We start from the raw sequence: 24,494 nt of genomic DNA on the forward strand, positions 1-24,494 counted from the left end.
TTAGTTCCCACTACAACTCATTTTACAGATTTTTGTCTCTGTATGAGAGATATTTAGGATACAAGTCTATTCTTCTTTTCACTGCAAAGGATAAGCAGGCCAACTTGCTTCTATTCTTTTAGTAACTATGGTTACAGTCTGAGGGTTCCTAAGCAGAGGGGGAGATGGGATTGGAAAGGACCACCTTGGTCGAGTCTACTGCTTAACATACATAAAAGTGCACGTTACTACTTGAAAAAATTCACATTTATTTACTGTCAAACCGTGTTAAATTTTACACTGGATATTAGTAATAGGCTCGTTATTAACAGCTTTACACAAAGGGCTTGAAAGAAGAGCAGAGCTTTGCTGAAACAATTTACATGTCATTAGAACTTTACCATAAAATAAATTAATTACTAAATATAGCCAGAAGGAATATGGAAGAGTAATATTTGTTTTATTTTATTTTATTTTTTATAAAAGAATAGGCACCTTTGTTCACTAGAAAGTTTGTGAGAAGTGCCCAGTGACCCCTTCGCCCTCTGTTCCAGAATAAACAGAGGGTTGACTCAAGACCTCCAGATTTCCCCACATTTGTGCAAGGCATGGCAGGACTTCAAAGAGTTTTCTCCCCATAAAACACACTCTTTTGGCAATAAGAAATTTAAATGTAAGAAAGGGGACTAAGTGGCCGCAGCAGACGCCGTCTACAGTGGGAAATCAACAAAGATGGGCAGAGGTCACCATGATGGGTGGAAGAAGAAACATTGCCTATTTTGTGCAACCAAGAGCTCGACACAATATTTTCTCCAAACTCTTTTAAAATTATTTTAATGATATTTTAGTTGGACACAAATGTATTTATTTTACCCTAGCAATAGAACAAAATATAATTTCTTTAGCCATTTTTTTTTCATGAGAATAGTTCATTGTACAGTTGAGGAAACATGAAATAAGGCCTGTGGCTTGATTGCTACTGGTTCGACATGGTTTCAGTTGTTGCCATAATGTAAAAGGTTTGCAGGGAAGTGCAAACGGGTGCAGAATCTCTCTCCTGCTTTTCCAAGTCTTGTCAGGAAAAGTAAGATACAGTCAATTTGTCCCACAGGATCTTAAAGCCTACGTCTTGTATATAATACAATGCAGGCCTACAAAAACCAAAAACAAAACAAAACAACAAAAAAAGGTAGGGCCCTATTTACAGACTCAGTTCACCAACTGCCGCAAGGAACATGGCCGGGAGGGTCTCTTGTTTGTTTTACAATCTCTCTACACAGCAGCAGAAACGTAAAATACCTGGTTGGCATTTCTTTTTTCTTTGTAACAAATAATTCAATTTAGTATACTCTGTGTATATACAAAGTTTTTGCATGTTTTATAAAAATTCACAGAACTGCGAGGTTCAGTCTGGTTTGTTTTCCTACAGTGGAGAATCATGGGCCAACAGAGCCGAGTCTTCTGGCCAAGTTGGAAGGAGCTGCAGGGCCCCGCTGGCAGCGTCTCTATCAATTAATACTTGCATGTGGCCCTAGGAATTCCTTAGCTGTACTATTAAAGACTTGTCACCAGCTGCATCTGTCCTTCCCTGACGTCCCCCTCCGGGATGCACCCTTCTTTGTTAATGGGGATGATGTAACCGTCGCTATTGCCCCTGCTGATCTGGTAGCACATCTGGAGCTGGCGGCCAGCTCCAAGATTGGGCATACTTTTATAGTAAATGTCCTCATTCTCACTCCTCCTGGAGGGAGACAGGTCCTCTGCCATGTCCGGGCTGCTCTCCGGGTAGGGAGAGTCTCTTAGGTTGGGCATGCTCGTGTACAGAGAGTCTCTGTTGGGGGACTGGAGGTGGTCGTCGGCCTCGGCCGTCAGCTGGGAGACGTAGCTGTCGGTTGCCTCCGGCTTCACTTTTTTCTGGGGTTGGTACAGAAGCGAGTGAGTCCGCTGGGGGATGAGCGGCGCCTCCAGCTCTTTGTGGCGGAACTCCAGCCCTGGGTTGTCACCATGCATCAAAGATGAGGCGTCAGCCACAATCGCGTCATCTTCACTGCTACTGCCGCCAATCACAGGTTTAACCGGGAGCTTGAGCTCCAAGTTGTGGGTTTTATTGCCGCCCCGGAGGTTGTTGTGCACTAACTCTGAAATGATCATTTTCTCAAACGCGGTGTCGTTCAGACTTAGTCCACAGTCCACGACCTGTACGCTGTCGTGGTAGTCCGCCTTGCGCAGGGAATAGCTGTTGTTGAAGTTACCATTTAGCGGTAGAGTATCCATGGCACTTGTGTCCCGGGCATTGTTCAGTGAATGTCCTACAACAGAAAAGGGCGGGGTTACCGTTACTGCCTCTGCGCCTTCCTCAAGAAACTTCACTTTTCCTATACAAAATGTTTTAATGTCGTTCAGGACAAAGTTGAATTTGAAACCTAGCACGCCAATGGTGCCCGGCTTTCCCGCATTCCCAACGGTAAACAGTTGCAACCCTTAGATAACAGGAAGAAGTGTTATAAAAATGATACTGTTTTCCAGGGAGGGAAAATGGCAGACAGTATATTACTTCATCAATTTAGGGGGACACAGTAGTTCATCAATCAGGTTTTAGTCCAATTTTTGACACATTTACAAACAAGACTTCGCTCCATGCCCTTGCATAGTTAATGCAAAGCAATTTTATAAGTGACGTTACGTTTTAAAGTACAAGACCATGGCTCATAAAATAAAATCAACAGAATTTGTCCTAAACAACACTAAATTAAAAAAGGAACAAGCCACATAACAGAAACCAAAAAAGGCAACGTACAACAGAAGCCCACAGGACTGGCAAGCAATTTTTAAACAACGTTCTAACATTTCCTTTTGTCTGGAGATGAAGTTAAACAAAAAAAGGGAATGGGAAAAAAAAAATGGGACAGATACAAGGAATTCATGTGGAACAGAGTCAGGCATCTTTCATACTGACAGGACCAGGGTCCACAAACACCATCCAACAACAAGACAGACAGCAGGTGGGGTGACTCATTCTGGACAACTCACATTATGTCTGTCTGCTCAGGCTATCTGGCCTAAGAGTAGCTGATATATAAAAGAAAGTAAAATGATTTATTGTAACATGATGAAGAATTTCTAAGCTTCAGCAACTTAGTCAGAGCAAGGGTTCAACAAATGAGATTCCCAGCAAAAGCAGCTTTGACTTTTCATTGAGGACGTCTCGTTATTTTGAGTTGTGTTTGTTACTTCATGGTATGTTTAATAGCAACGGCCTTGGGCTTCCAAAGGTCAAAGTTGGCCCGCAGCCCTGCAGACTGCATCAGTCACAGTGACAGTACCAAATGATCCAGCAGAGACTACAGTGCAAGACTGGCCCAGAGACACCATAGGTATGGAGGGCAAATGCAGAAATGTTAGAGGGTTCCTAAGTATGGGTCACAGAAATTAAACCAAGAAGCGATATTAACTATGGAATGGGAGAAGGTGTCAGCCTTGGCTAATACATAGTTTTTTTTTTAAATTATTATTATTTTTAAGAGAATGAGAGATTGGATACATCTGCTTGCGATATGAAGAGAGGCTCAGGAGGAAGAAGGATCAGTGGCAACATGCGGTATTTGGATAGGAGCTGTATTTTCAGACACAGAGACATGTAAACTAAGACGTCACAGTGATAGTGGAGCAAATGGGAAAAAGTGAGAGAGGAAATTAAATGGTGTACACGATGCGGGGAATTAGGTTCTTCAACCTCATAGCCCTAAAGGGGGGGAAACAAAAGGCATCTGTCTACAGAGAGGTCTGAAAAGAAAAATTAAAAATAAATAAATAAACAAGCAAACCAACGGTGTGGCGTGAGGCTACGGAATGAGGCTGGCCACTGTGAAGCTGTTGCATTGTATGCAAGGCTTGGAGAGGGTCGGGGAAACTCATCCTCAGAGAAGGAGGAGCGCTCTCCGCAGTGCTCACTCCACTCTTAAAGCTGCAGTTATCTTAGAAAACAACGCCCTTCAAAAAACCACGTCTGTGGATGGTCCCAACTCCATGACCGATACCGATCGATGGCCGAGACAGCATTAGCTCCCGTGGGAACAGAGGGTCGGGACTCGCCGGCCACTCACTGTCTCATAAGGACCCATTCTCTCCGTTTGGAAAAGCCGTCCATTCCGTTTACAGCATGTTCCATGCACTACGCTACGGAAATGACGCTGCGATTGTTATCTGTAAGGGCTTCCTTAGCTCACTTGGGTTGGGTCCCTCAAGTAAGTGCGTATGCACGTTCACGTTTAAGGCTATGGTTAGTACAAGCTGAGCACTCTTCGGTTGCCACACGGCTAAGATGCCGGCATTCGTTTCCCCTGCAACGTGGTTTCCTTTCTATCATGGCTCCCAACGTGTGAAATAATAGACGCTGGGTATAACTCAAAGGGTGTTTTCTGTGATAGACTGCAGATTTAAGACCTCTCTGGTTTTGAAGAGGCATCTCTTTCTGCCCATGTTCAGGTAATTCACTTGAAGACTTTGCATAGCCTGTAGCAAGATTACTGTGGGAATGCAGAAATGATAAGTCAATTATTAAGCGTTTTGGCTGAAAGTACTTCAGGCTTTCTAGAGCAAATTATTTCAGCATTACACAGACTTCAGTGTGGACAGCGTCTGCTACAGACCTCTAGGACTACTGAAGGCCAGCACACACAGATGCACTGTTGGAATTTGGTAACTTTTTTTTTTTTTTGGTTGCAAATTGTGAACCACTTGCCCGCTGACTCTACTTCATGACTGCTAGGTACGTTTTAATTGTGCCCGTTAAAAATCATGCTGAAAAAATTTACATTTGATAGGCAAAGTTAAGTTTGACTCCCATACTTGTCTCTCTGTAGGTTGCTAGAGGAGAGCGTGAGGAAAGTGAGGGAAAAAGAAAAACGAAAAGAGAAGCTGCGGTTACGATACCCAGGAATCGCAAGGAGAACAGAAACAACAAACCGGAAACAAAAGCCTCCGTTTAATTGCAATTGTTACTCACAAGCATTATAAGCTAGGTTTAACCATATGTTAAAATTTACCAAGATCTTAAAATTACCCTTAAGTAGGTTTTTAATAAGCTAGCAAATACAGTAGACAGCACCGGTGAGTGAAACATCCACCCTCCCCCTATTCAAAGCACGGGATACAGACTGGCTTAATAGATCCTGAACCCCCATAGTTCCTTACAAAACAGGAAAACTACATAAAGCTGCACTATACTATAGTTTGATTCTACTGATAATGCCGGGTGTAGCTCTCCACACCCAGACATCCAAATTATCCTCAGCTAGCTCATTCCAGAAGCAAAATTTGTCAGCAATGTTTAGAGTCAACTGAACAATATATTATATAGATAAGATACCTCTAAATGATATAAATCTTGAAGATGGGCTCTCGGACCATGTGATGTCAGTCCTGTAATAATATATTAAGATTTATGCCACCTGTGTCAAAAACATGGACAATTACTGCAAACCTATCCCGACTGGGCTCTGACTATAATATAGTGCAGTTTTACATGCCTGGCATGGGTGACACCTTCCTTCTTAATTTGAGAAAGTAAAGACGTAAGAATAATAAATGTATAGCAATGAGTTATTTTAGAAATAGGCTCAGAGCTCTGTTTAGCAGCACAGAAAGATAGTTTTATTTGTAAGTGTAAGCACACCTGGCGAGTTAAACACAGGAGCTGAAGGGGCATTACATACAACTGTTTCAGCGAGCAGTGTGTTATAGGGGTTGTTAGTGCCGTGGGGCCGAAGAAGAGGGTTTGTTAGTAGGTAATTGCCAGTCATCCCTAAAGCAAAGAAACAGAAAAAGAGTCCGTCAGTGTTTCTCTCAGGGTTACGGTTGCAGTGCTTTTACTTCATTCATCGGGCAGTGGGTGGGGCTGGCAATGGCAAGTCTGCCGGAATTTTCCTGACTATTTGAACTACTAATTTGGAGGAGAGAGGGGAGTTAAATTCCGGTAATTCGCAGGTGCTTTCTAAGTCTCCCAAGTAAACACCTGCTGAGAATGACATTTACTAATTTATACAAAATCACTGTTAAACAAAAATGCCAATTAAATGCATGGAGATCAACATTATACTTCATGATGCTACTGCTTAATATTAAAACCCTAACCACTAAGGCCCAGCAGAGGGAATCTCAGACTTTCAGACTTACAGGTGTGGGACTGTCCCTCATGAAAACATCTGTGTTAATACTGACTTGCACACAAGCAGGGGCGGGGGGGGAGAGCAGCTTCCACAGACATGTCAGAAGGACGGCAAACTGCAAAAGGCTACACTCATTAAAGGCAAAGGCACACATGCTGGTTGGGGCGGGGGAGGGAGGGGCACAAGAATGATTAGACTGGGACAAGCATGTTTGTTCTGTACTCTCATTTGCCAGGTTTCATAAGCGAGTCTAAAACTTTCCTAGGTGACAATCATGTCCACAGAATTACGGTAACTCTGGGCAAAGGTGCATCGAAGACTTGACTCACTGTAACCGCTAAGCCAGACACCTTTGCGCCACTAACCTAGTCTGAATAGAACGAGGTCAAAATTAGGCTGGTATGGACGTCATACAGATACCCTTTCCACACACAGCTGAACTTCGGCCATACAGTTGTATCTATCACCGAGCACTAAATCAAAACTTAAAATGATGCCAATTCTCCACACTTGAGGCCTAAACTCTATTTGGAAGAATCCGTGGTTTTCATAGTCATGCCTTAACCTTGCTAAGCTCCTACATTGTTGACCTTTGCCATTTAGGGACTAAAATGGTTCATATTATACATCTAAGTGGATTATACTCAATCCATGGAACTCTATGGGGGAACCTGGTTTATATACTTCCATGCATATTAATTTACTACAAATGTTTTGCCACTTAATATTTACTTTAGAGATATAAAATAAAGGATCTTTGAGAGAACTATTTAAATTTTCAATGTGAATTGGCACCATTTTACATAGATAATGGTTACTTTACTTCTACTAGGACCTAAAGGAAGACGATTTGCCTAGATGCCTTAGAAAGGACAGTGTGTGCTAATCAGAGAAAGCTTTTGCTCCGTAACAAGGTACACTTTCAACAACTAATTTTTCCACCCACGTACTGTTAATGTGGAGCTTTAAATGATATTTTCTTCCACTATCTTATGGAAATAATATAAATCTATACATACTTTGATGACTAATGTTTTAAGTTGACCCCCAAAGTTTAACAACTGGTGATCTAAACCCCCGGGTAAGAAGGGTGTGTCTCCTCTAGCCTTAGTCTAAGCTCACACAAGCACAACTTCGGGCTGTACCACGCTGTCCCCCGGATTCCCTCAGTCTAAGCTCGCACAAGCACAACCTTCACGCTGTCCCCTCGATTCCCCCGATAACTGACCTTGGTTAAGGGTAGAAGTGCTATTGATGTCACCTGAGATAAAAGACGATTCAGACTGCTTCCTCACGGTGTCATTCCACATCCTTCTTATACGGCTCTGTTGATACCAAACAGCAAGACAAGCACATTACCTTCAGTTCCTGGGCTTCCCTCACCGACAACACATTGATCCACCCTGAATCATTAGTATACCACTGGAGTTTGGGCCTTCAAAAGTGAGGACGGCAATACTGCCCTGCTCCTCTTCTACAGGCTGTGTGATCTTTAATCTAATCACCTCGGTGGGTCTGTTAGTTTGTTTATTTACTTATTGTGACAGGGTTTATGGAGGCCAATCTGGCCACAACTCACTCTGTAGCCAAGGACGCTCATGAATCTTCTGCCTCCACCTCGCTAGGGCCAGGATTATGGGCCTGTATCATCAAACCTGGCTTTCATCTTCCTTTCTTACATGTTATTTTATGGCCTTCTCCTTTAAAGTGGAGAATTATTAAATGACTTGTGGTGTCTGTCTACTAAATACTGTCCCTAGATGACCTTGGAGCACAATCAAGTAAGTTCCTCAAAAAGGATGCTCGTACCTCAACACCCAGACTACATATTTAAGAAGAGACTGAAATCGAGATCCTAAAAGAGGGTAGTACTAACTACCTACATGAGGACAAGGAGGAAACAATTAGTGTGTCTAAACAGAACACATCTCTGCGGGCTTTCTATAAATAAGGTTAATTAAAGACACTGTCAAGCTCTCGGTTACCTGTGTGCCAGAGGAGTACCGGGCACTGGTGCGGGTGGTGGATGCCTTCACAGAGCTGTGCGGGCTCTCGGTCGGGAGGCCGCCACAGCAGTACCAGTGTCTGAAGCACTTGCCATATTCTTTCCGTACCTGGATTGAAGAAGCACAAGACAGGGGATTGCTGTGAGCGCGCTGGCTTCTCCCACTCTCTCTAATTAAATGAGCAATGAAGACAACTGAGAGAGACTAAACTTCCAATGAGAAGACAGGATGAACTCGACTCAAGTTCAATGCAAGGTGCTGAAATATTAGTCACCCAAGTAAGCTCTGTCCGTCCTGAAGACAGGCCGGTGGTAGCTTTAAGATCTCATCTCCAGAGGCTTTGCTGTCTGCTACTATTATGCAAATTCCAATGAAAAGGGATACAGCAAAGGTGTGCTCTATCTGAATAGTTAGCAACTATGATTTCAGCAAAATATTGATCCAAAAGACTTGTCATCATCATTGCTTAACATAATCAATATGGAAGTCCATCCTGATGATTCGTGAGCTTAGCCTTCCTCAGGAGTCAATACCTGAACTTCTAGATTGCACAGACAAGGTGTGTTTGGCACTAGAAGAAAGCCCGTAAGTTGTACTTTCATATATTTGCCAATAGGAAGGATGGATCTGTGGAACCTACAGAGCCTCTGCACTCCACTAGCAGACAGCATGTGAACCTGCAGCTTCCGTTCGTAGGGACCTGTTACCCATGTCCTTTGCTTTGTTCCCTGAAGCTGGAGTAGACGATTCGACACAAACACTGACTAACCTAAAAGGAAGTTTAGCTTAACCTTCAGGCTGTGAGATCCAAGCCACTGAGATGGGCTTCTCTTGTGGACAGCGAGTGGTATAAAGGTGCGGAGGGAGCTGTGGGAAGGGGCTGATATGTGTGGGTATCTATATACTACTGGTGGATTAACATTGTTTTGTACATTAAAGTTAGATTTTTTGAAATTAAGATAGACCAGGAAAAACTGAAGACAAAACAAAAATCTTTTCTAGTAGACTACAAAACATTTGAGGCCATGCCCTCCTCATATTTAATCTGTTACTTCCCTACAAAGGTCCAGACTGACACTCCTTCCAAAATTATAAAATTTCTGCTACCAGACGACTCTCCAAGCCTAAGCATAATTGTACAGTCACCTTCTCAGTTCACGAAGTGAGACATATTAGGACAAACATGAACAGCAGTATGCTTTCAACACATTCCCTGGGCTCTACTGTGTTCACTCATACAGAAAAACAAAGCTTTGATTTTCTTTTTTTCAACTTAACCATTTTTATGTCATATTCCTAAGAATCTATCATGGCAACACCCACTGAGACACATGTAAGACAGTGTGGAACATGTTCATAAGAAGGGCAGGACACATGATACTTTTAAAATGTAGTTATTAACATAAAAATACAGTGAACACTTCATGGTCAAGGATGACACAGGAACAGGGAGACGCTATCTCCTCGGACCTCTGCAGCGAAGGCTAAGCTTTCCGCCGAAGCTGGTGGCCACGGCCTTTGGGAAACGATCAATCTTTAATGGAATGCTTTATGCAGAATGCTCATTTACATAGTATGTCTTTACACTGAAAGGTGGTGCTTACCAAGGATATCCCTGGACGATGTTTAAGATTTTCAAGTACACTGTTATTAAAACACAGGATACCTTAGGAAATTTTCCTGCACATGTAACAGCCATTAGTAGCTCTGAAAGGCTGTATAACCAAGACAATGGCAATCAAAATGGTATTTTATCCAACTAACACTTTCCGGTGTTGGTTTTGCCTAATGCCTATATTGCTGTGACTGTACATTATCTGTCAGTATTTCACGTTCCACCATCATTATCTCAAAATTACAGCTTATTCAAAACTGATGGAAGTAACAACCCTATCATCTTGTCAGGGCTGAAAACTTAATAGTTTTCACTTTCACGGTTCTCTCTCTCTGTTCAATTTAGTGACCAAGTAGTAATAACAGAATCAAAAGACTCCATCAGCCTCGCAGGCGGGGAAGGGCGATTCTGGTGAGAGGCGCGGCCTACACTTCAATGACAGCTACGTGTTTCCCTGGTTCTAGCTACGGATTCAAGGGTTTCATCCTCAGCTTTCATTTTCAAAATCATATTTGCTGACTCAACTTCCTGGGCATGAAATCAGGACAAAGTAATCAGAGGTGAAGCACTAAAGGATGGCCGGTTTAGATCTTTCGAAATCTCTCAAAAGGCAACATCAATATTAATATTTTGCATGTCTGGGTCTTTAAAAATTAATGCTATTTGTCCCTGGATTCATTTTCATTTTGGACGGCTGCATTCTTGTTAGTGAGCTAAGACTGAAGTTAACCTTGTTTTGTGTGTGTGTGTGTGTGTGTGTGTGTGTGTGTGTAAGTCTTTAGGTATGCACAGGTGTTTCACAAAGCCTTCCATCAAAGAAGGACTCATAATGTAAGTAGCTAGTTTGCTGTAGTTCCAAACGGAGATTCAAAAGATGACTGTTGCTATGCAACTCTGCATGGACGCTTATATTTCTAGACAGGTATTACAGACAATTGAAGTATGACGCTGTTTATGAACAAGCCAGCTTCAGGAGAAATCTTCTATAAACCCATTTTCAAGGCCAAGGCCAAGGGCACTGAGCCTCTCTCCAGAGATGCCCTGTACTTACTTTCTTTTGAAGAGCACAGTGGAAGATGAAAATGAACAGTCCCTGGAAAGCATTAAAGGCGGTGAAGAGGTAAGCCATGACAACAGTCTCCTCGTTAACAAAAAGCAACCCAAAGGACCAGGTGAGGCCCAGGAGACACAGCAGGGCGAACGCACCAAGTACCCAAGACCTGGAAAAAGAAAGTGGAGTGCTTTTATTTACACAGATTCAATGAAGGGAGCCACACTAATTTCTCATTTAGCATCGACTCAGTAGGAGAGGGTGACTTGCTCTATGTTCGTTCACCCAAACTCAACAGCTTTTGGCTTTAACCTTCCGCCGATTAAGAAAGAAGAGCATTTAGTACTGCAGCTTCCAGGAGCACAGCAACAGTGGGTTTGGCCTTTTCTCGCTCCAGAATGAACAGGTACCAAAACTATATTAAAATGCAAGGTGTAAAATATCCCCCGTGCCTTTATTGCCTTTCACGTGAATTTTAGTGGAAGAAAATAAGGAGTCCTTAATTAGTTTACTCCTGTATTTTTCTTCCTGTGGTGTACTCAGATGATATCAGATAACGTGACACACCCACAGAAAGGTTAAATGGCAGATAATCACGGAGAGCCTAAACTTCAGACTCTAATAAACTAGTCGTAGGTGAGCCTAGGAAGTTACAATGAGAGTATGAAAAGACCTAGCTGAAATGAGATTTAAAAAAACACACACACACACACTTCAAAATAAAACTTTAAAATAAAATATTCTGGCAGAGATTTCATCATGAATAGCTTAAGGCGAAAATAACTGCAGAAAACGGGGCGGAATGAGAAGGGTTTAAAGTCATTGCATTCCATGTCTAACTAATGATCTTACTTGATAAATGGCTTATTATCTTCATAGCTAGAAAGCATTATAAGCAGAAAAGAGAAACAAAATTATTAGACAGAATTAAAATAGAAAGTAATAAGAACTCATTTATATATTTTATAAATTAGTCAAAATTAAGGAAGTCAAAATGCAGAGGCAAGCAATTAAAAAAAAAAATAAAGGCACATTACAGTTTAAGGATACTACAGCAAATTAGATACTCCAAAATAACTATAAAAATTAAGAGCAATTCATGATACTGACGGATTTGCAAAAAAAAATATAAATCATGCCATAAGAAGTTCGTTAATGTAGGGTTCTGCCTTACCCAGGTAAGTCCGTATTATAGTATCCATCACAAACACGGTAATTACTGGTATAGGTGAGAAGACAGAAAGAGGAAAGGGAAGAAAAGAGAGAGAAGCTAACGATTAGCTCTCTCTCTTACCATGCAACATGCAATGAAGCTGGCACTAACCTATTTAAAACATCTAATTTTAAAAAAAATTACCCTTACTATAGATCTGCCATTTTTTTAAACATTAAAAATAGTATTTTCACAATCTTGGCATATCCAACTTTAATATCTCCTTGAATCCCACATCAAGAGTCACATTTTAAAATTAAGTCTGAAAATGCTTCCATAGCTGATTTAATGAATCAACAGCTATCAATTTTGGGTTAATTAGATAGCATTTTCACAAATAGAATATTGCAGATTTTATTCAACATTGAGATAAAGTAAACACTGTTTAATTAGCATGAAAACAACAGATAATCTTCGAGATAACAATAGTAATAGAGTAAATTCTCTTAGGAAAACAGGATTAGGAGGAGAAACTGCTCAGAATTCTCAAATCAAAAAGTCATTTAACAAAACAAACTTAATATAATCATGTCAGCCATGCAAACAGGACCATCGCTTGGAATCGCATTTTAAATTCAGATAAAATCACTACAGTTACATGAAATTTCCATGAAGCCACAGAAACAATCTCTCCGTTCTAGATCACATCAGAAATTATCTACTTCTGGACCAATGCCTGCAATGTGGTCACAGGGAAACTGAACCTTGATCAGTAAGATTTCATTCAGAATCCTGTCTACAGTTGCCAGAAGGCAGAAATGCCCGCATTCCCTGTGGAGAATATCTTTTACTGAGCTCGTCAAGTAAAAGACTTCAAATACAAAATACTTACTTAATGTTTTCCAACCTGCTAGAATCTGGTTTCAAAGTGTTTGAATGCTTCACCATTTTGCACAGCGTGATCACCAGGAAAATAATATTTAGCTGTTTTAATGGATAAAGAAACACGGATTAGATCACGATGGACAGCGAGAAGAATACATTTTGCAAATGTCGTTAATGAGTTCGCCCAGTTTAGTCCCTGCAGCATATGGACACTGTACAGTGAGTCAGTTTCATTTATGTGTACAGTGATAGATTCAGGCTGTGAGGAAAACACCCTGCCTGTTAAGAGTGATCTAACAGATCATCCGACACGGAACCGAAAGCTCATTAAGTCGGTATCATGTGGCAATGATTAAATTAATTAAAAAACCTGGATTAGTTTCTCTAGCTAAATGTAGTCCAAGGCCTAAAAGCCACCTCATAGAGACCCTGGAGAGAATTCTAAGAGCAACTGTTGAGTTCTAGAGACCTATCTGCTAACCTACTTCTTGATGCTGACCAACTAAACACATGGAATGACACTTGGATGATCCATGCACTAAGGTGATCAAGAGGAACCAATTACACACAGTACACAAAACAGTTAACATTAATGAGAAGGTAAAGTTTTTCATTGTCTGCATACTTTCCACCTAATGTTAAAAGGCTTTTGTCTTTTCTTCTCATGTTTACACTGTATGAAACTTAGTTATTTCCAACAGAGTAAGTCCTACTAAGTGTTCAGCTGAATGAACACTTTAAGGGACAATTAAAAGCAAACCTTGAGAGATGGAATTTGATGCAGAGGCCTGGATTCCCTACAGGTTTGACTGAGGAGAGGTAAAGGCTGGTAAAAGGCTGCAGCTTCCAGCCCCAGGCTGAGAGGGAAGGGGAACACTCTTCCGTTTTGATCCCACGACCAGAGCTAAGCTGGACTACCCGTGCCTGTGACATTTCATTCCTTCATTCATAATTACATCTGTTAGTGGTTCTTGGAGACCTCAGCAAGACCTGGGGTCCACTGGACCCGAGGTTAGATCCAGGAAGCACACACTGTGTGAAGAGATGGGCTGTTTCTTGGTAAGAGATACCAATGTAACTGTTACCATCATACTTCTCTTCACCAGTTCCAAGTGCCAAACAAGCACAGTACCTCACACGAATTCATTGTTACTTCTGATTTTATAACCAGGAGGTATTATACAGCTCAATTCATTAAAAATCTCCAGCTGTCCCCACTGACGAGTTTGGGAACAAGGCAAACACTTTACAAGGTGTATTGTTTGTTTGTCTGGTGCCCTTAATTATTCCTCTTAGATGTAGAATTGCTTCCTTTAAGGAGTAAAAGGAGGTTCATGGGTGTAACCTACACACGCTGGCAGATGGTCTACCTTTTCATGCTAGTTACAACAAATACCTGTTTTGCCCCTAAGAATATTTAACTTCTTAAAAGAGTTATCAGACAGAAGATAAAACCACAGGAATCATTTCTTGCTTTCTTTTTACAGGATTCTTCCAGCTGGTTTATAGACACACTTTTATCCTCAGAGATGGACTACCCAGTACTTCTCACCCAACAAGTATTTTATTGACTGGCCTGTGCTATATAAGGATGTGTTTATCCTGCTGTGGACACCTAAGATGGGCTCAGTCTCTGAGAAATTAGAACTCTCTGTAGCAATGAAGTAAACACTGATAACTTTTTTAAAGGATCGTGGTAAGAAGGATTCCTAACCGTTTTTAAAAGGGTAAAAAAGAAAAAGCAACAATGCCATTAATTTTCTATTTAAGCAGCTGTAGCCTTAACTAGTAACATTAAAGAATGTCTGAAAGGTGGAACACTGTACCAAGCCCAGGCTCTGCTGGGAATCTGTTGGAAGCCAGTGTATTAGTTAGGGTGGCAGCTGCTGGCACTCTTCGTTTCAATATACTGAATACAAACCACCCAACGTCAAGGTAAACAAACCAATGGACTCCAACTCCTGAATGCAATCTCCTCCTTTACAGAGGTAGATGAAATCTTTCAACTTTTCTTTGAGTACTCTGAATGGAGAGGAGGTGTTTGTTTGTTTGCTTTTGATACACTATGTAGTTCCGGAAGGCCTAGAACTTGGTCTTCTAAGTGCTGGAATTGAACACTCATACACCACGCCTATCTTAGCTTTTAAGATTAAGTGTTTTAAGAAGACTGAAATGATAATCACTTTAAGGATAAATATACAATATACTCTACCAAAACTCATGATGGAAAAAATATGATGCAAAAAATGACAGAAAAAAATAATAAAATGCTTAATGGGTTTTTGTATTCAAATTGTTTTTCAAGTGTCTACAAAATTTCCAATTTAAAGAAATGGAAAAAAGCAAATGATAGCTAATGACATACTGTCATAGAACTTTCAGTTAACTCACACACAAGCCTCTGAAGAAAAATGACTTGAAAACACAGAAATAATGGAGCAAGCATATATTTAGTAGGACAAAATGCCATTATTTCTAAACAAATTAATTATAAAAAGAGGCTCACAAGGCTAACTCTTAAGGCACAAGATGGCAAAGAAAACTGTCCATCTAAGAGTTTTCTCCATGCCTATTAAATAATAAAATTTCAGTGACATATATCATTTGTAGCATACTGAGAAATGGAAGAAATGTTTATGGCATAGATATTGAACAGTGAAGGGCCCATCCACCATCACACACAGAGGGTGTTCCTAGAATAGACGGGAGTACGGGGTGGAACACAATGGTGCCTACTGATCCAGTGTTTGAATATTTTAATGCTAAATTTGTGTCATAGAATAAATAATGTTACTATGATTTTTCAGGAGGCAGCACACCCCACCAAAGAATTATGGCTTCTCCACTTGGCATATTTTAATACACTTCCACTGCCAGCCTCTCCTCTAATTCTTCCTGACAATCTTGAAATGGAACTATGGGGGGCTCAGATCTAGACCCAGAAAAGCAGGTAAAAGCAGCTTCCAAAAAATGCTCAGAAAAGTCACGTCAGGGCAGAATGGACGGTGTTCAGGTAAGACTACGGGCCGCACGCTTGACTTTCCTTCAGTGCACTTTTCCCAAGACATAAGTGGTGTTCTAGTCCACAGTAGTATTTTCTGCTTTGTCTTTTTAAAGTAACAAAATAAGTTAAATGAAACAATAAGTAAATAAAATTTACTTTTAACTTATTTTCTTTCTCTATTTTATTTTTACTATCTTCTATAAGCGTTGAAATATCAAAGAAATGACAATAATCAGATATTTCCCTGTTTCTCACTGGAAGGCCACAGTCCCTGCTCCTGCCTCTTGTCCTGTCTGCGTAGAACATCCTCTGCCTCACCCTCTGTTCTTTGTTGCTACCCCCCCCAACACAAATACTACTTAATCCTAATGAGTTTAAACATAATATTTGAGGATAGTTTCAAAGAGTATATATCAGGGGGTAAGGAAATGTGTTAGGCTAGACAGCCAAAGCTTTGTCTAAGCCCAATTATTCACATAAATCGGTAAACTTGTGTTATTAAAACTGTGTTAGGTATGCATATACCCTAAATGAATAGGGTGATGACTGGGTAACAAGCAATTCATCCAGGAATCAACAGGAATTAATCCTACATTAACACTATACTGTGGGCTTGTGTGTGCATGTGGGTAAGAACAAGCCTAAAGGGGCAGCAGAAGGGAAAAAAGATTCTACTCAGCAAATAGATAGATAGAAAAGAATAGAACAGAAAGAGAGATAGATGAAAAATGGATAATCAACCAACCAATCAACGAAACTGGGGCAATCATCCAATGGTTAATAATACCCATATCATAATTGCATATATTATTATTGATGAAGTTTCACTTATATCTCTAGCATGACCATACAAAAGAATTTTTACAAAAGGGAGGTTCCCAGGGATTAGAGGAAAGCATAGTGTGTCTCATGGTCATCAACTCGCTCCACCGAATCAGATCTGCCTGGGCTCAGTGGCTTAAGATTCATCTCACAGCTTGCAGGGCCGACACGGATATGATAAGACAGAAGACCAGAAACAGCGCTACGAAATAACCTGGCTGAACTGCACATGTTCCGCGCCTCTTCGTCCTCCCTGGAGCTTTTACTCCCTGGCAAATGCAAGTCTAAGACCTCACTTGTGTCTCCAGATCTCTGCTGTTAGCCAAGCAGAAACCGATTTCCCCTGGATGAGCAGCCAGAGCGGTGTTCTCCGAAGAAGACTTCTAAGTGAGTATGTGAGCTGAACTCTCACTGAACTGAATTAATTATTAATGATGCAGATGGAGCTGTCCAAATGATAAGAACAGCTCCTGACGTGTCATGATCCAAGGCTTCATTAAACCATTTCAGGCATACTAATGGTTTCCCCCTGCTCATTACTAACTGGCACTTTTCTCATAGATATAATAAGTCCAGTGCCTGTAGGCAAGACATTCTATAGAAAGGCATTAAGTAGGAAGTTTTATTTCTCATAGCCTCTTATTCTTCTTCAGAGATCAGTATAAAGGTATACCGATTTAAGACTATTGTGTTAAAGTGGTTTTTAACTCAGAAAAGTTAGAATTCATATATATTTTCTTGGAATCGCAAGAAATGTTTTGTTATAAGGATACCTTACAGAGACAATATATAATATAGTTTATATTATGAAGACTCATATGGACATTAGATTTTAAATGCCTTGTATCACCACACTATCTACTTCAGTGTTTTCAGTATACATCTCCTGTAAGATCTTATTTAGATGAGACAGTGTATTTCAAGGTATTGTTTTGCATTCTCTCTGGGCTGGGCTGGTTAGAGCGCAGAGCAATCTCAGAATTGCAAGGATATCCTTACGCAGTTGCTACCTGCTGTGTTCTTTGGCTTGTTTTTAGGTTGGGAACAAAGTTCTCCAAAGCCCTTCATAGTTCAGTCTGAAGGCAGACTAGAGTATAAATGTGAACAAAGACTAATAAATGGCGGGCATTCACGGAAAATGTGTGATGCACTAAATAGAATACCTGGCCCTCTTTCTTACTCAGTACACAATAAATTACTTTCCAAATGAAAAAAACAAAACAAAACAAAACAATTTTTATGTACTAGTGCTCATCTTTAGAGTGATGAATGTGAGACAACAAAAGTAAACATGTAACATATAACATTTTTATGTCCCAAACATACGTAAAGAAGCCTTTGTATTTAATTTCCAAGTCCAGATGGGTTTGTTTTAGGAGTTTCTTAAGAAGTCCATGTCTCTAAGGATGGTAACGTTACATGGCAGCCATTAGTCACTTCACCCTAGAACGCACTCGAGAATGTGCTCATGTGAACTGAAAGCCAGAACTGGGGCCATGCCCTGGATAGAGTGACCTATGAGAAAGTACCATCTCAAGAGCACTAACGACATGTCAGTGGTTTACACGGGCATCGGTCGCCATTTTCAGTTTTGCTTTGCTGAAGTACCTATGTGAAAGAACTGTGCTAAGAACTCAATGCACGCAGTAGTTTTAGACATTTTTAAGTTTAGCTCAACAAGAAATTCTGTTAACTGTTTGTGAGAGTTCCATGCCAGGTGTCCTTCCTCATCGCTTCACTGCTTGTTCTGAGACGAAGCTGAAGACTGGACTACTCTGCTCTGCCTGAAGGACTGTCTCTGTCCTGCTGATTCTGGGCTCAGAGGTTTTCTGTGCTACACTTGTATGTCTTTCACATGGCTACTGGGACGGTGCTTATTAGGCCTTCATGCTTGCATAGCAAGGGCTTTACAGATCGAGGGCTAACCTTTCCTTTCAGAATTTATTTAAAACACTAGTTAATTCTCCTAGGAGAGGTGGTTTTTCAAGCATAATCAATTAGCCAGTGTACAACCTTCAATAATGAGCCTAAGCATACTATACAGTGATGTCCTTTTAATAGGCATGCTTACCTCCTCGACTGTATAGTTAGCAGTGAGAGAGTGCCTCTTTGTTTGAGTACCTCTGTTGCAGAAGCAACTGGAAAGGCTGTGAATGTGGAGTCTACTTACCAGAATAATGAAAGTAACGGGCCCAATGAAACTCCATATGAAATAGTTATCAACGTGAAGCCAGCAACTATTGGGAAGGAAGGAGAATGCACTAAGTAGCTTTCCTGGATCCTTACATTAAGCAGAGACACGGAGCCACTAAAATCCAGCCAAGAAACCACCCCTTCATTTTCCTTTGAAATTACATCAAGCAGGGGAGAGAGAAATTTTATTAATAATTCCGAGTTGGCTTTGACCCAACAAGGTTTAGCGATTCATTTACTTCAACCTACAACAGGTTCACGTTAGGCATGGGACAGGATAGAAGTTTTCAGAGGTAAACTGAAGGCTCACCCCAGCCCACCCCAAAGGCCTGGGACCTTCCCCTTGATTAGAAATGATGCCAAACACTACCCCACAATGCGCCGCCATTTTCAAACTCTGGATGGAGTCTTCAAAAATGCCTCTCAGAATTGAACTGCTTAACAGAGTTTAAAGTGTAAGCAATTCAGAGGATATCGGGAGCAAAACAGTATAGAATGAATAACTCCATCAGGAATGGACAAATGCAAGGGGAGAAAGGAAACCTCGAAGCTCTGCTGCATTAACATATATGACGCATAAACTCACCAAGACACACTTTCGCTAGTGGTTCTGATTTCATACAATTCTGAATCCTCACTGAATTTTCCTTATTTGTCTTTCACTATTTGTAATGTCATGAGTTCCTTGACTATAAATAAATCTTATTAGCTAATTTTATCGAAGAGAAAAAAAAAAAAAACAACAACAAATGGAGTTGGAAGTCAAATTTATGTCTTCAGCAAGTGAAATGAGGCTATGTCCTTCTTTTGCCATTCTCTGTACATATCTGTGTTTCTTAGGAACAAGAGAGAGTGACTATATTTTAATTCTCTCAAAGTCCCTAGTAAAATTATTATCAAAGCACAACACTCAGGAAGGAATATGCCGCCATGTATGGAGTCAGCCATACGGAGTGAGTTAATGAAGCGTTAGCTTAAGTCAGATGTGTAAGTTCAGGAGAATTTTTACTTAATACATTTCTGAGGCCAAGAGTTATTTACTTTTTCAATTCGTTTCAGGTCAATCTTTTGTGTTAAAAAAAAAAAAAAAGTCCATAATTTAGAATCTGCCTCGCCAGAGAACAAATCCTTTGAACCCAGAAAATTACAGAAGACTTGATTGTAATTTGTGCATTGCGTGCCCATTCTCTCCCCCAATAAAGCTTTCAGATGCTATTTTAGTCTGTCAAGGACCATGGCTGACAGCTAACAGGCTTTAAAAAAATTATTCACTTGAAAACCACTCAGGTCACTTGCAATTACTTACGCCTGGACTGTCCCGTAACTCTTGTAGTCAATGGCCGCTGAGACGCCGACCACCGTGGCTGGGAAGAGGTACCCAGCGACATAGTAATATTTCTTCCTTGAATATTCACTTTCGAAAACCTCAACCAACATTAGGTAGAGCTGCACACCTTCCAGGCACATCCAGGAAAAAGCGGCCAGGAAGAAAAAGTGAAGAAGCCCTGCGAACACGGGGCATGCAATCTGTGAAGGAAAGACACAATAACATTTGTGAGTACACAGTGCCTGCTCTTCAACCTTCAGTCAACGGCAGAACTGCTAGTGTCTTATATACCTCCTCGGCAGTATTAGGCAAGCAGGCAGGCACCCACCCACGGTTCTTTCCGTAAGTGGACACAAGTTAAAGGCACGGTAAATATCTAGAGCACAATACTTGAAGAACACACCGTCAAGTGTGCCAGACATCCTCACTGTATTTTGAAATTAAGTATAGCATAGGAAGACAGACCTTTAAATTCCCTCCTCAAATCCCCCACTCTGACCGCTCATATCCACCTGCAGGTGTTTGCTTCACAAGTCTGTAGGCTGTTTGTATGCAGACCCATTATCTCTATGATGGAATTTTCAAAGTTTGCTTTAATGACAGATACTCTCCGTCTAATTATATAAGATTATTTCCTTTTTGTTTCTGGGGCATTCTTGAATTCATCGCAGATGAATGCAGGGTGATACAGAAATGAACTACGTTCCTGTCTGACACTGGGGCCTTGTGATGAGCAATAAATACTTTCAGCATGAAGGAAAGACTGCTGGTCAGAATGCCTATGGAAGCTAAGTAGGAATTTGGAAAATGCACCTTTATTTCAGGATGGGCAGAAAAATGTACTGGTTCTTTAATACATGAAATGAATACATTCGTAATAACATTACTGACTGAGTTGTCTTATAATTTATTACAGTTTATCCTTCACCAGACCACCAACTGCATCAAACAACAAGGGAAAATATGAATATCAGCATCACACGGACATCCACAGCTAACGGACAAAACCACCCAAGGGCCAAGGTCAGCGAACTCAACAGGTGCTTACCGTGTATTTTGTCTTATCGATGCCTATGAGAAAAATAAATTCAGCGATGAAAAGGTTGATACAAAGGTTCTTGTGGATGGTGTTGCGGTCACTTTGTAGACCTCGGAAAAAACAGAAGGTGAAGATGCAGATGGCCAGGCAGACGAGGGAGACCACGATGCCCACCCATGTGATGACTGTCAGCAACAGGTGGTGAACGCCATCTTTATACTGGAAGACAGAAATCGGGAATGATGTCAACATTCCATGTTACCAGGAGGAGGGAGAGCAGCTTCCACCCAAGGGTCTGATGGAGAATATTCACGTGCTCAAACACAGGCTCACAGATAAAGATGTTGACTGTTGACAGAGGTAAAGGTTTCCATACAGGATTTGCTACTAAAAAATGATCTAGTGAAGGGTGCGATTTTATCTAGAGAATGATGCAAGAGACCAAATCTTTGAAAAGTAACTACTGAAACAGTTACCTTCAAAGATGTATGAAAAAATATTTACATGGGGGTAAAAACTAACTACAATGAAAAATGAATGGCATTTTAATGATTTTGTAGCTAATATATAATCCAACTTTAAGTTTTTCTTTGCTCTTTGAGTACCTACAGACTTACAGAGAGATAAGTAAATGACACAGACAAATCTGATACAACTAAGAGTTTTTACACTGGACTTTTGTTGGAGTGAGCAGGGTCTAGGGATGAAATCCAGAGTCTTCCTCAGGCTAGGTGAACCCTGACCCACTGAACCACACCCCTGCCCCCATGCTCCGTGAACTGAACATTTTTCCTTATCTACCGCCATTCTCTTTAACAATAGGAAGGACTCTGTAGGCATATTCCCGAAGCTTCTCTGATAGGAAAGTCAGCAGCTCTACATATTGTGCCAACTATTACAGCAACATTGTAAATCAGAGTCCACAATTCAAGATAGGAAAGGGACCCAGCACCTGGGAGCCCATGTTGTGTGCATATGCCCCCATTTGTAAAAATCCTTGGTTGCCTCTGAAAAACATCTGCCTGCAAGGGCCGATAGGAACGTAACACAGATTTGTTGACTAAGAAAGGAAGGGCCAAGCCTCCCAAACAAACAAGGATGGTAAAAACGATTAGAAACCCACATTACTTTGTTTGCTTTTTAGTTACGATAAGCACCCAAAGACGGACTATTACACAAGCTGTTTCGAATCTCGCAGGTCTTTCCCTGCGACTAATTAGAAGTGCAAATACTTACCGCAATTTCCCTGTGGGCCATGAGAATAGCAAAATTGGTTAGGTGGCTGCAAGCGCACGTTGTGCGAGTTTTATTAGTGTCAACCAGCTTGCAGCCCTGGGTAGACCAATATCCCATCATGGTTCTCTCTGAGTAGTTCCAGAAGGAGCAGTTTGCATTGAAATAATTGTCAGGCTGGGAAATAAAATGACAAGATAAAATTAGGATTTTACACTCAAAGATGGCAATAGCAATTGTTTAATATGTGTAAAAAGGTAATTTAGATTAAACTTTGCATGTTTCGGACTATAAAGTTTTTCATCAGCAAAATTGTGGACGACGTTATCCAGGCACGTATCTAGCTTAAAGGGGGTTTTATAGTCCGAAACACTCTAACATGTACTCTAAATTACCGGGGACCCATTTCACACGATTACAATTTTCATCTGATGATTTTACCTACTGATAGGTATATTAGAATCTCCCCAACTACCCCCCACCCGCCCCTTCTCTGATACAAGATTAAAGTTGTGAATTTGTTCTGAGAAAATTCTGTAAGGACCAAGTGTCTTTAAAAAAAAAGTGTCTTGGTTATTTGCAAGGGATGCATCGAATACATTTGAAATGTAGTGGCACTGTAAGGCTCTCGGGAGGAAACCAAATGCAGCAGCTAAGAGACAGGCCCTGAACACACACCCTATTCTGCACTGTCCTGGCACTTGGTCTTCCCTGGGCAAGCATTCACTCTACACAGAACAGCCAGTCTTCCAGCATCATGGTCACTTAGGTATCCATGGATGCTGTGAGGCCCCTCAGACTGGTCACGCCTCCTCAATTCTGAATTTTCTAAGCACAATCTTGAATTAAAGTTGACCCAAATAGAATTAATTTTGTATGTACACATGCCAAAAAAAAAATGCATTCATAACATACGTATGTATGCGCATACAGGTTTGTGTGTATGTGTGTACCTCATCAAGTGGCAGTCAGAAGACAGCCTCTGGCAATGGCCTCTCAGTGGCCTGAGGCTTTCCAAGTAGACTACGGACACTGGATTTTACACTGCCTAGCTTCTTTTCATGGGTTTGACTGAATCAAACTTAGGCCTTCCTGTTTGCAAGGTAAGCACTTATACCAATTGAGCCCAATGTAACTAATTAAAAAATTAATGGCTAGCCACACCACCAGAGCAGCGTCTCAAGAGTTAACATGCAGCTATCCTGCTGCTAAGGTAAGAGTTAATTTCCATCCAAAACTGAATTAAAGTCATTTACATTTTCCTGTTGATTACTGAATTAGCTTTCATTAAGAATACACTTAAGTTCTAATAATCACTGAACCAGGCTCATTTAATTTTATGTTCACAGACTTAAATAAACTTGTGTCTCTGACCCAGCCCAACATTTAAATTTCAAATGGAAAGGTCTTCTCCCGCCCAGATATCCTTGCTCTCAGTCCGGTGACAGCTCGGCCTTCCCTTCTCTGGGGTTTAAAACCTTCTGTGACTTCATTAGCATACATTATCTTACATCTATGTGTGGCAGTGTGAAAAGCACGGGATCTGTCAGGTACACGCGGCTGGACTCCTTATTGATGGAGACGGAGATGACGGGCGAGTTCACCGCAATGGTGCTGTTCCGGCCCATGAGGTCTGCACCCAGCTTTATGGTTGCATTCTCAGTGCTAAGGAATTGTCCCAGGCTCCGGTAAATGATGAATACCAGCTTGGCCAGCCCTAGGAAGGGAGGAAGACACAGCCATAGGACTCACTACACCATTGCTCAGGATGAAAGAGCATGCAGCAAGAGGAGGGGGGAAAAATGAGAAAGAGAAAGAGAGAAAATCTGATGGACCCTCCAAAGAGAGGTACGTTAAGTTTATGGAGAAAGTGATAGGAATTATTTTAAATGCTAGGCCATTTCCATTGTGTTAAGGATAAATTATCAAGACACAACAGGCTCAATTCAAAACTTTAAAAAAAAAAAAAAAAAAAAAAGAAAATTGGGGGGAAGTAGGGCAGGAAGGGACGAGGAGAGAC

The 24,494-nt window shown here is 40.9% G+C and overlaps 1 protein-coding gene across 38 annotated transcripts in view; it reads right to left on the reverse strand.

Annotated features, from left to right (window-relative positions):
* Positions 1-228: 228 nt before the first annotated feature.
* The window catches only part of Adgrl2 (adhesion G protein-coupled receptor L2), a 259,127-nt gene continuing 234,861 nt past the window's right edge, over positions 229-24,494 (reverse strand). For 8 of the 38 annotated variants that reach the window (XM_029537612.1, XM_029537610.1, XM_029537611.1 and 5 more), the window contains 13 exons: positions 23,986-24,191; positions 22,478-22,651; positions 21,251-21,460; positions 20,182-20,402; positions 18,853-18,919; positions 12,864-12,955; positions 11,993-12,037; positions 11,671-11,697; positions 10,819-10,987; positions 8,132-8,260; positions 7,375-7,471; positions 5,654-5,782; positions 229-2,288 (listed from right to left, as the gene is read on the reverse strand). In XM_029537612.1, the coding sequence (XP_029393472.1) occupies positions 1,534-2,288; positions 5,654-5,782; positions 7,375-7,471; positions 8,132-8,260; positions 10,819-10,987; positions 11,671-11,697; positions 11,993-12,037; positions 12,864-12,955; positions 18,853-18,919; positions 20,182-20,402; positions 21,251-21,460; positions 22,478-22,651; positions 23,986-24,191 (2,321 nt within the window). In that variant the 3' untranslated portion in view covers positions 229-1,533. Of the gene's footprint in view, positions 2,289-3,009; positions 3,049-4,715; positions 4,846-5,347; positions 5,430-5,653; positions 5,783-7,374; positions 7,472-8,131; positions 8,261-10,818; positions 10,988-11,670; positions 11,698-11,992; positions 12,038-12,863; positions 12,956-18,852; positions 18,920-20,181; positions 20,403-21,250; positions 21,461-22,477; positions 22,652-23,985; positions 24,192-24,494 lie in introns of those variants that run through there. The other 30 variants (XM_029537640.1, XM_029537639.1, XM_029537627.1 and 27 more) reach the window with 16 other exon arrangements.

The sequence above is a fragment of the Mus pahari genome, chromosome 4 (assembly GCF_900095145.1).
Source record: "Mus pahari chromosome 4, PAHARI_EIJ_v1.1, whole genome shotgun sequence".
In the NCBI taxonomy this organism is placed as follows: Eukaryota; Metazoa; Chordata; class Mammalia; order Rodentia; family Muridae; genus Mus; species Mus pahari.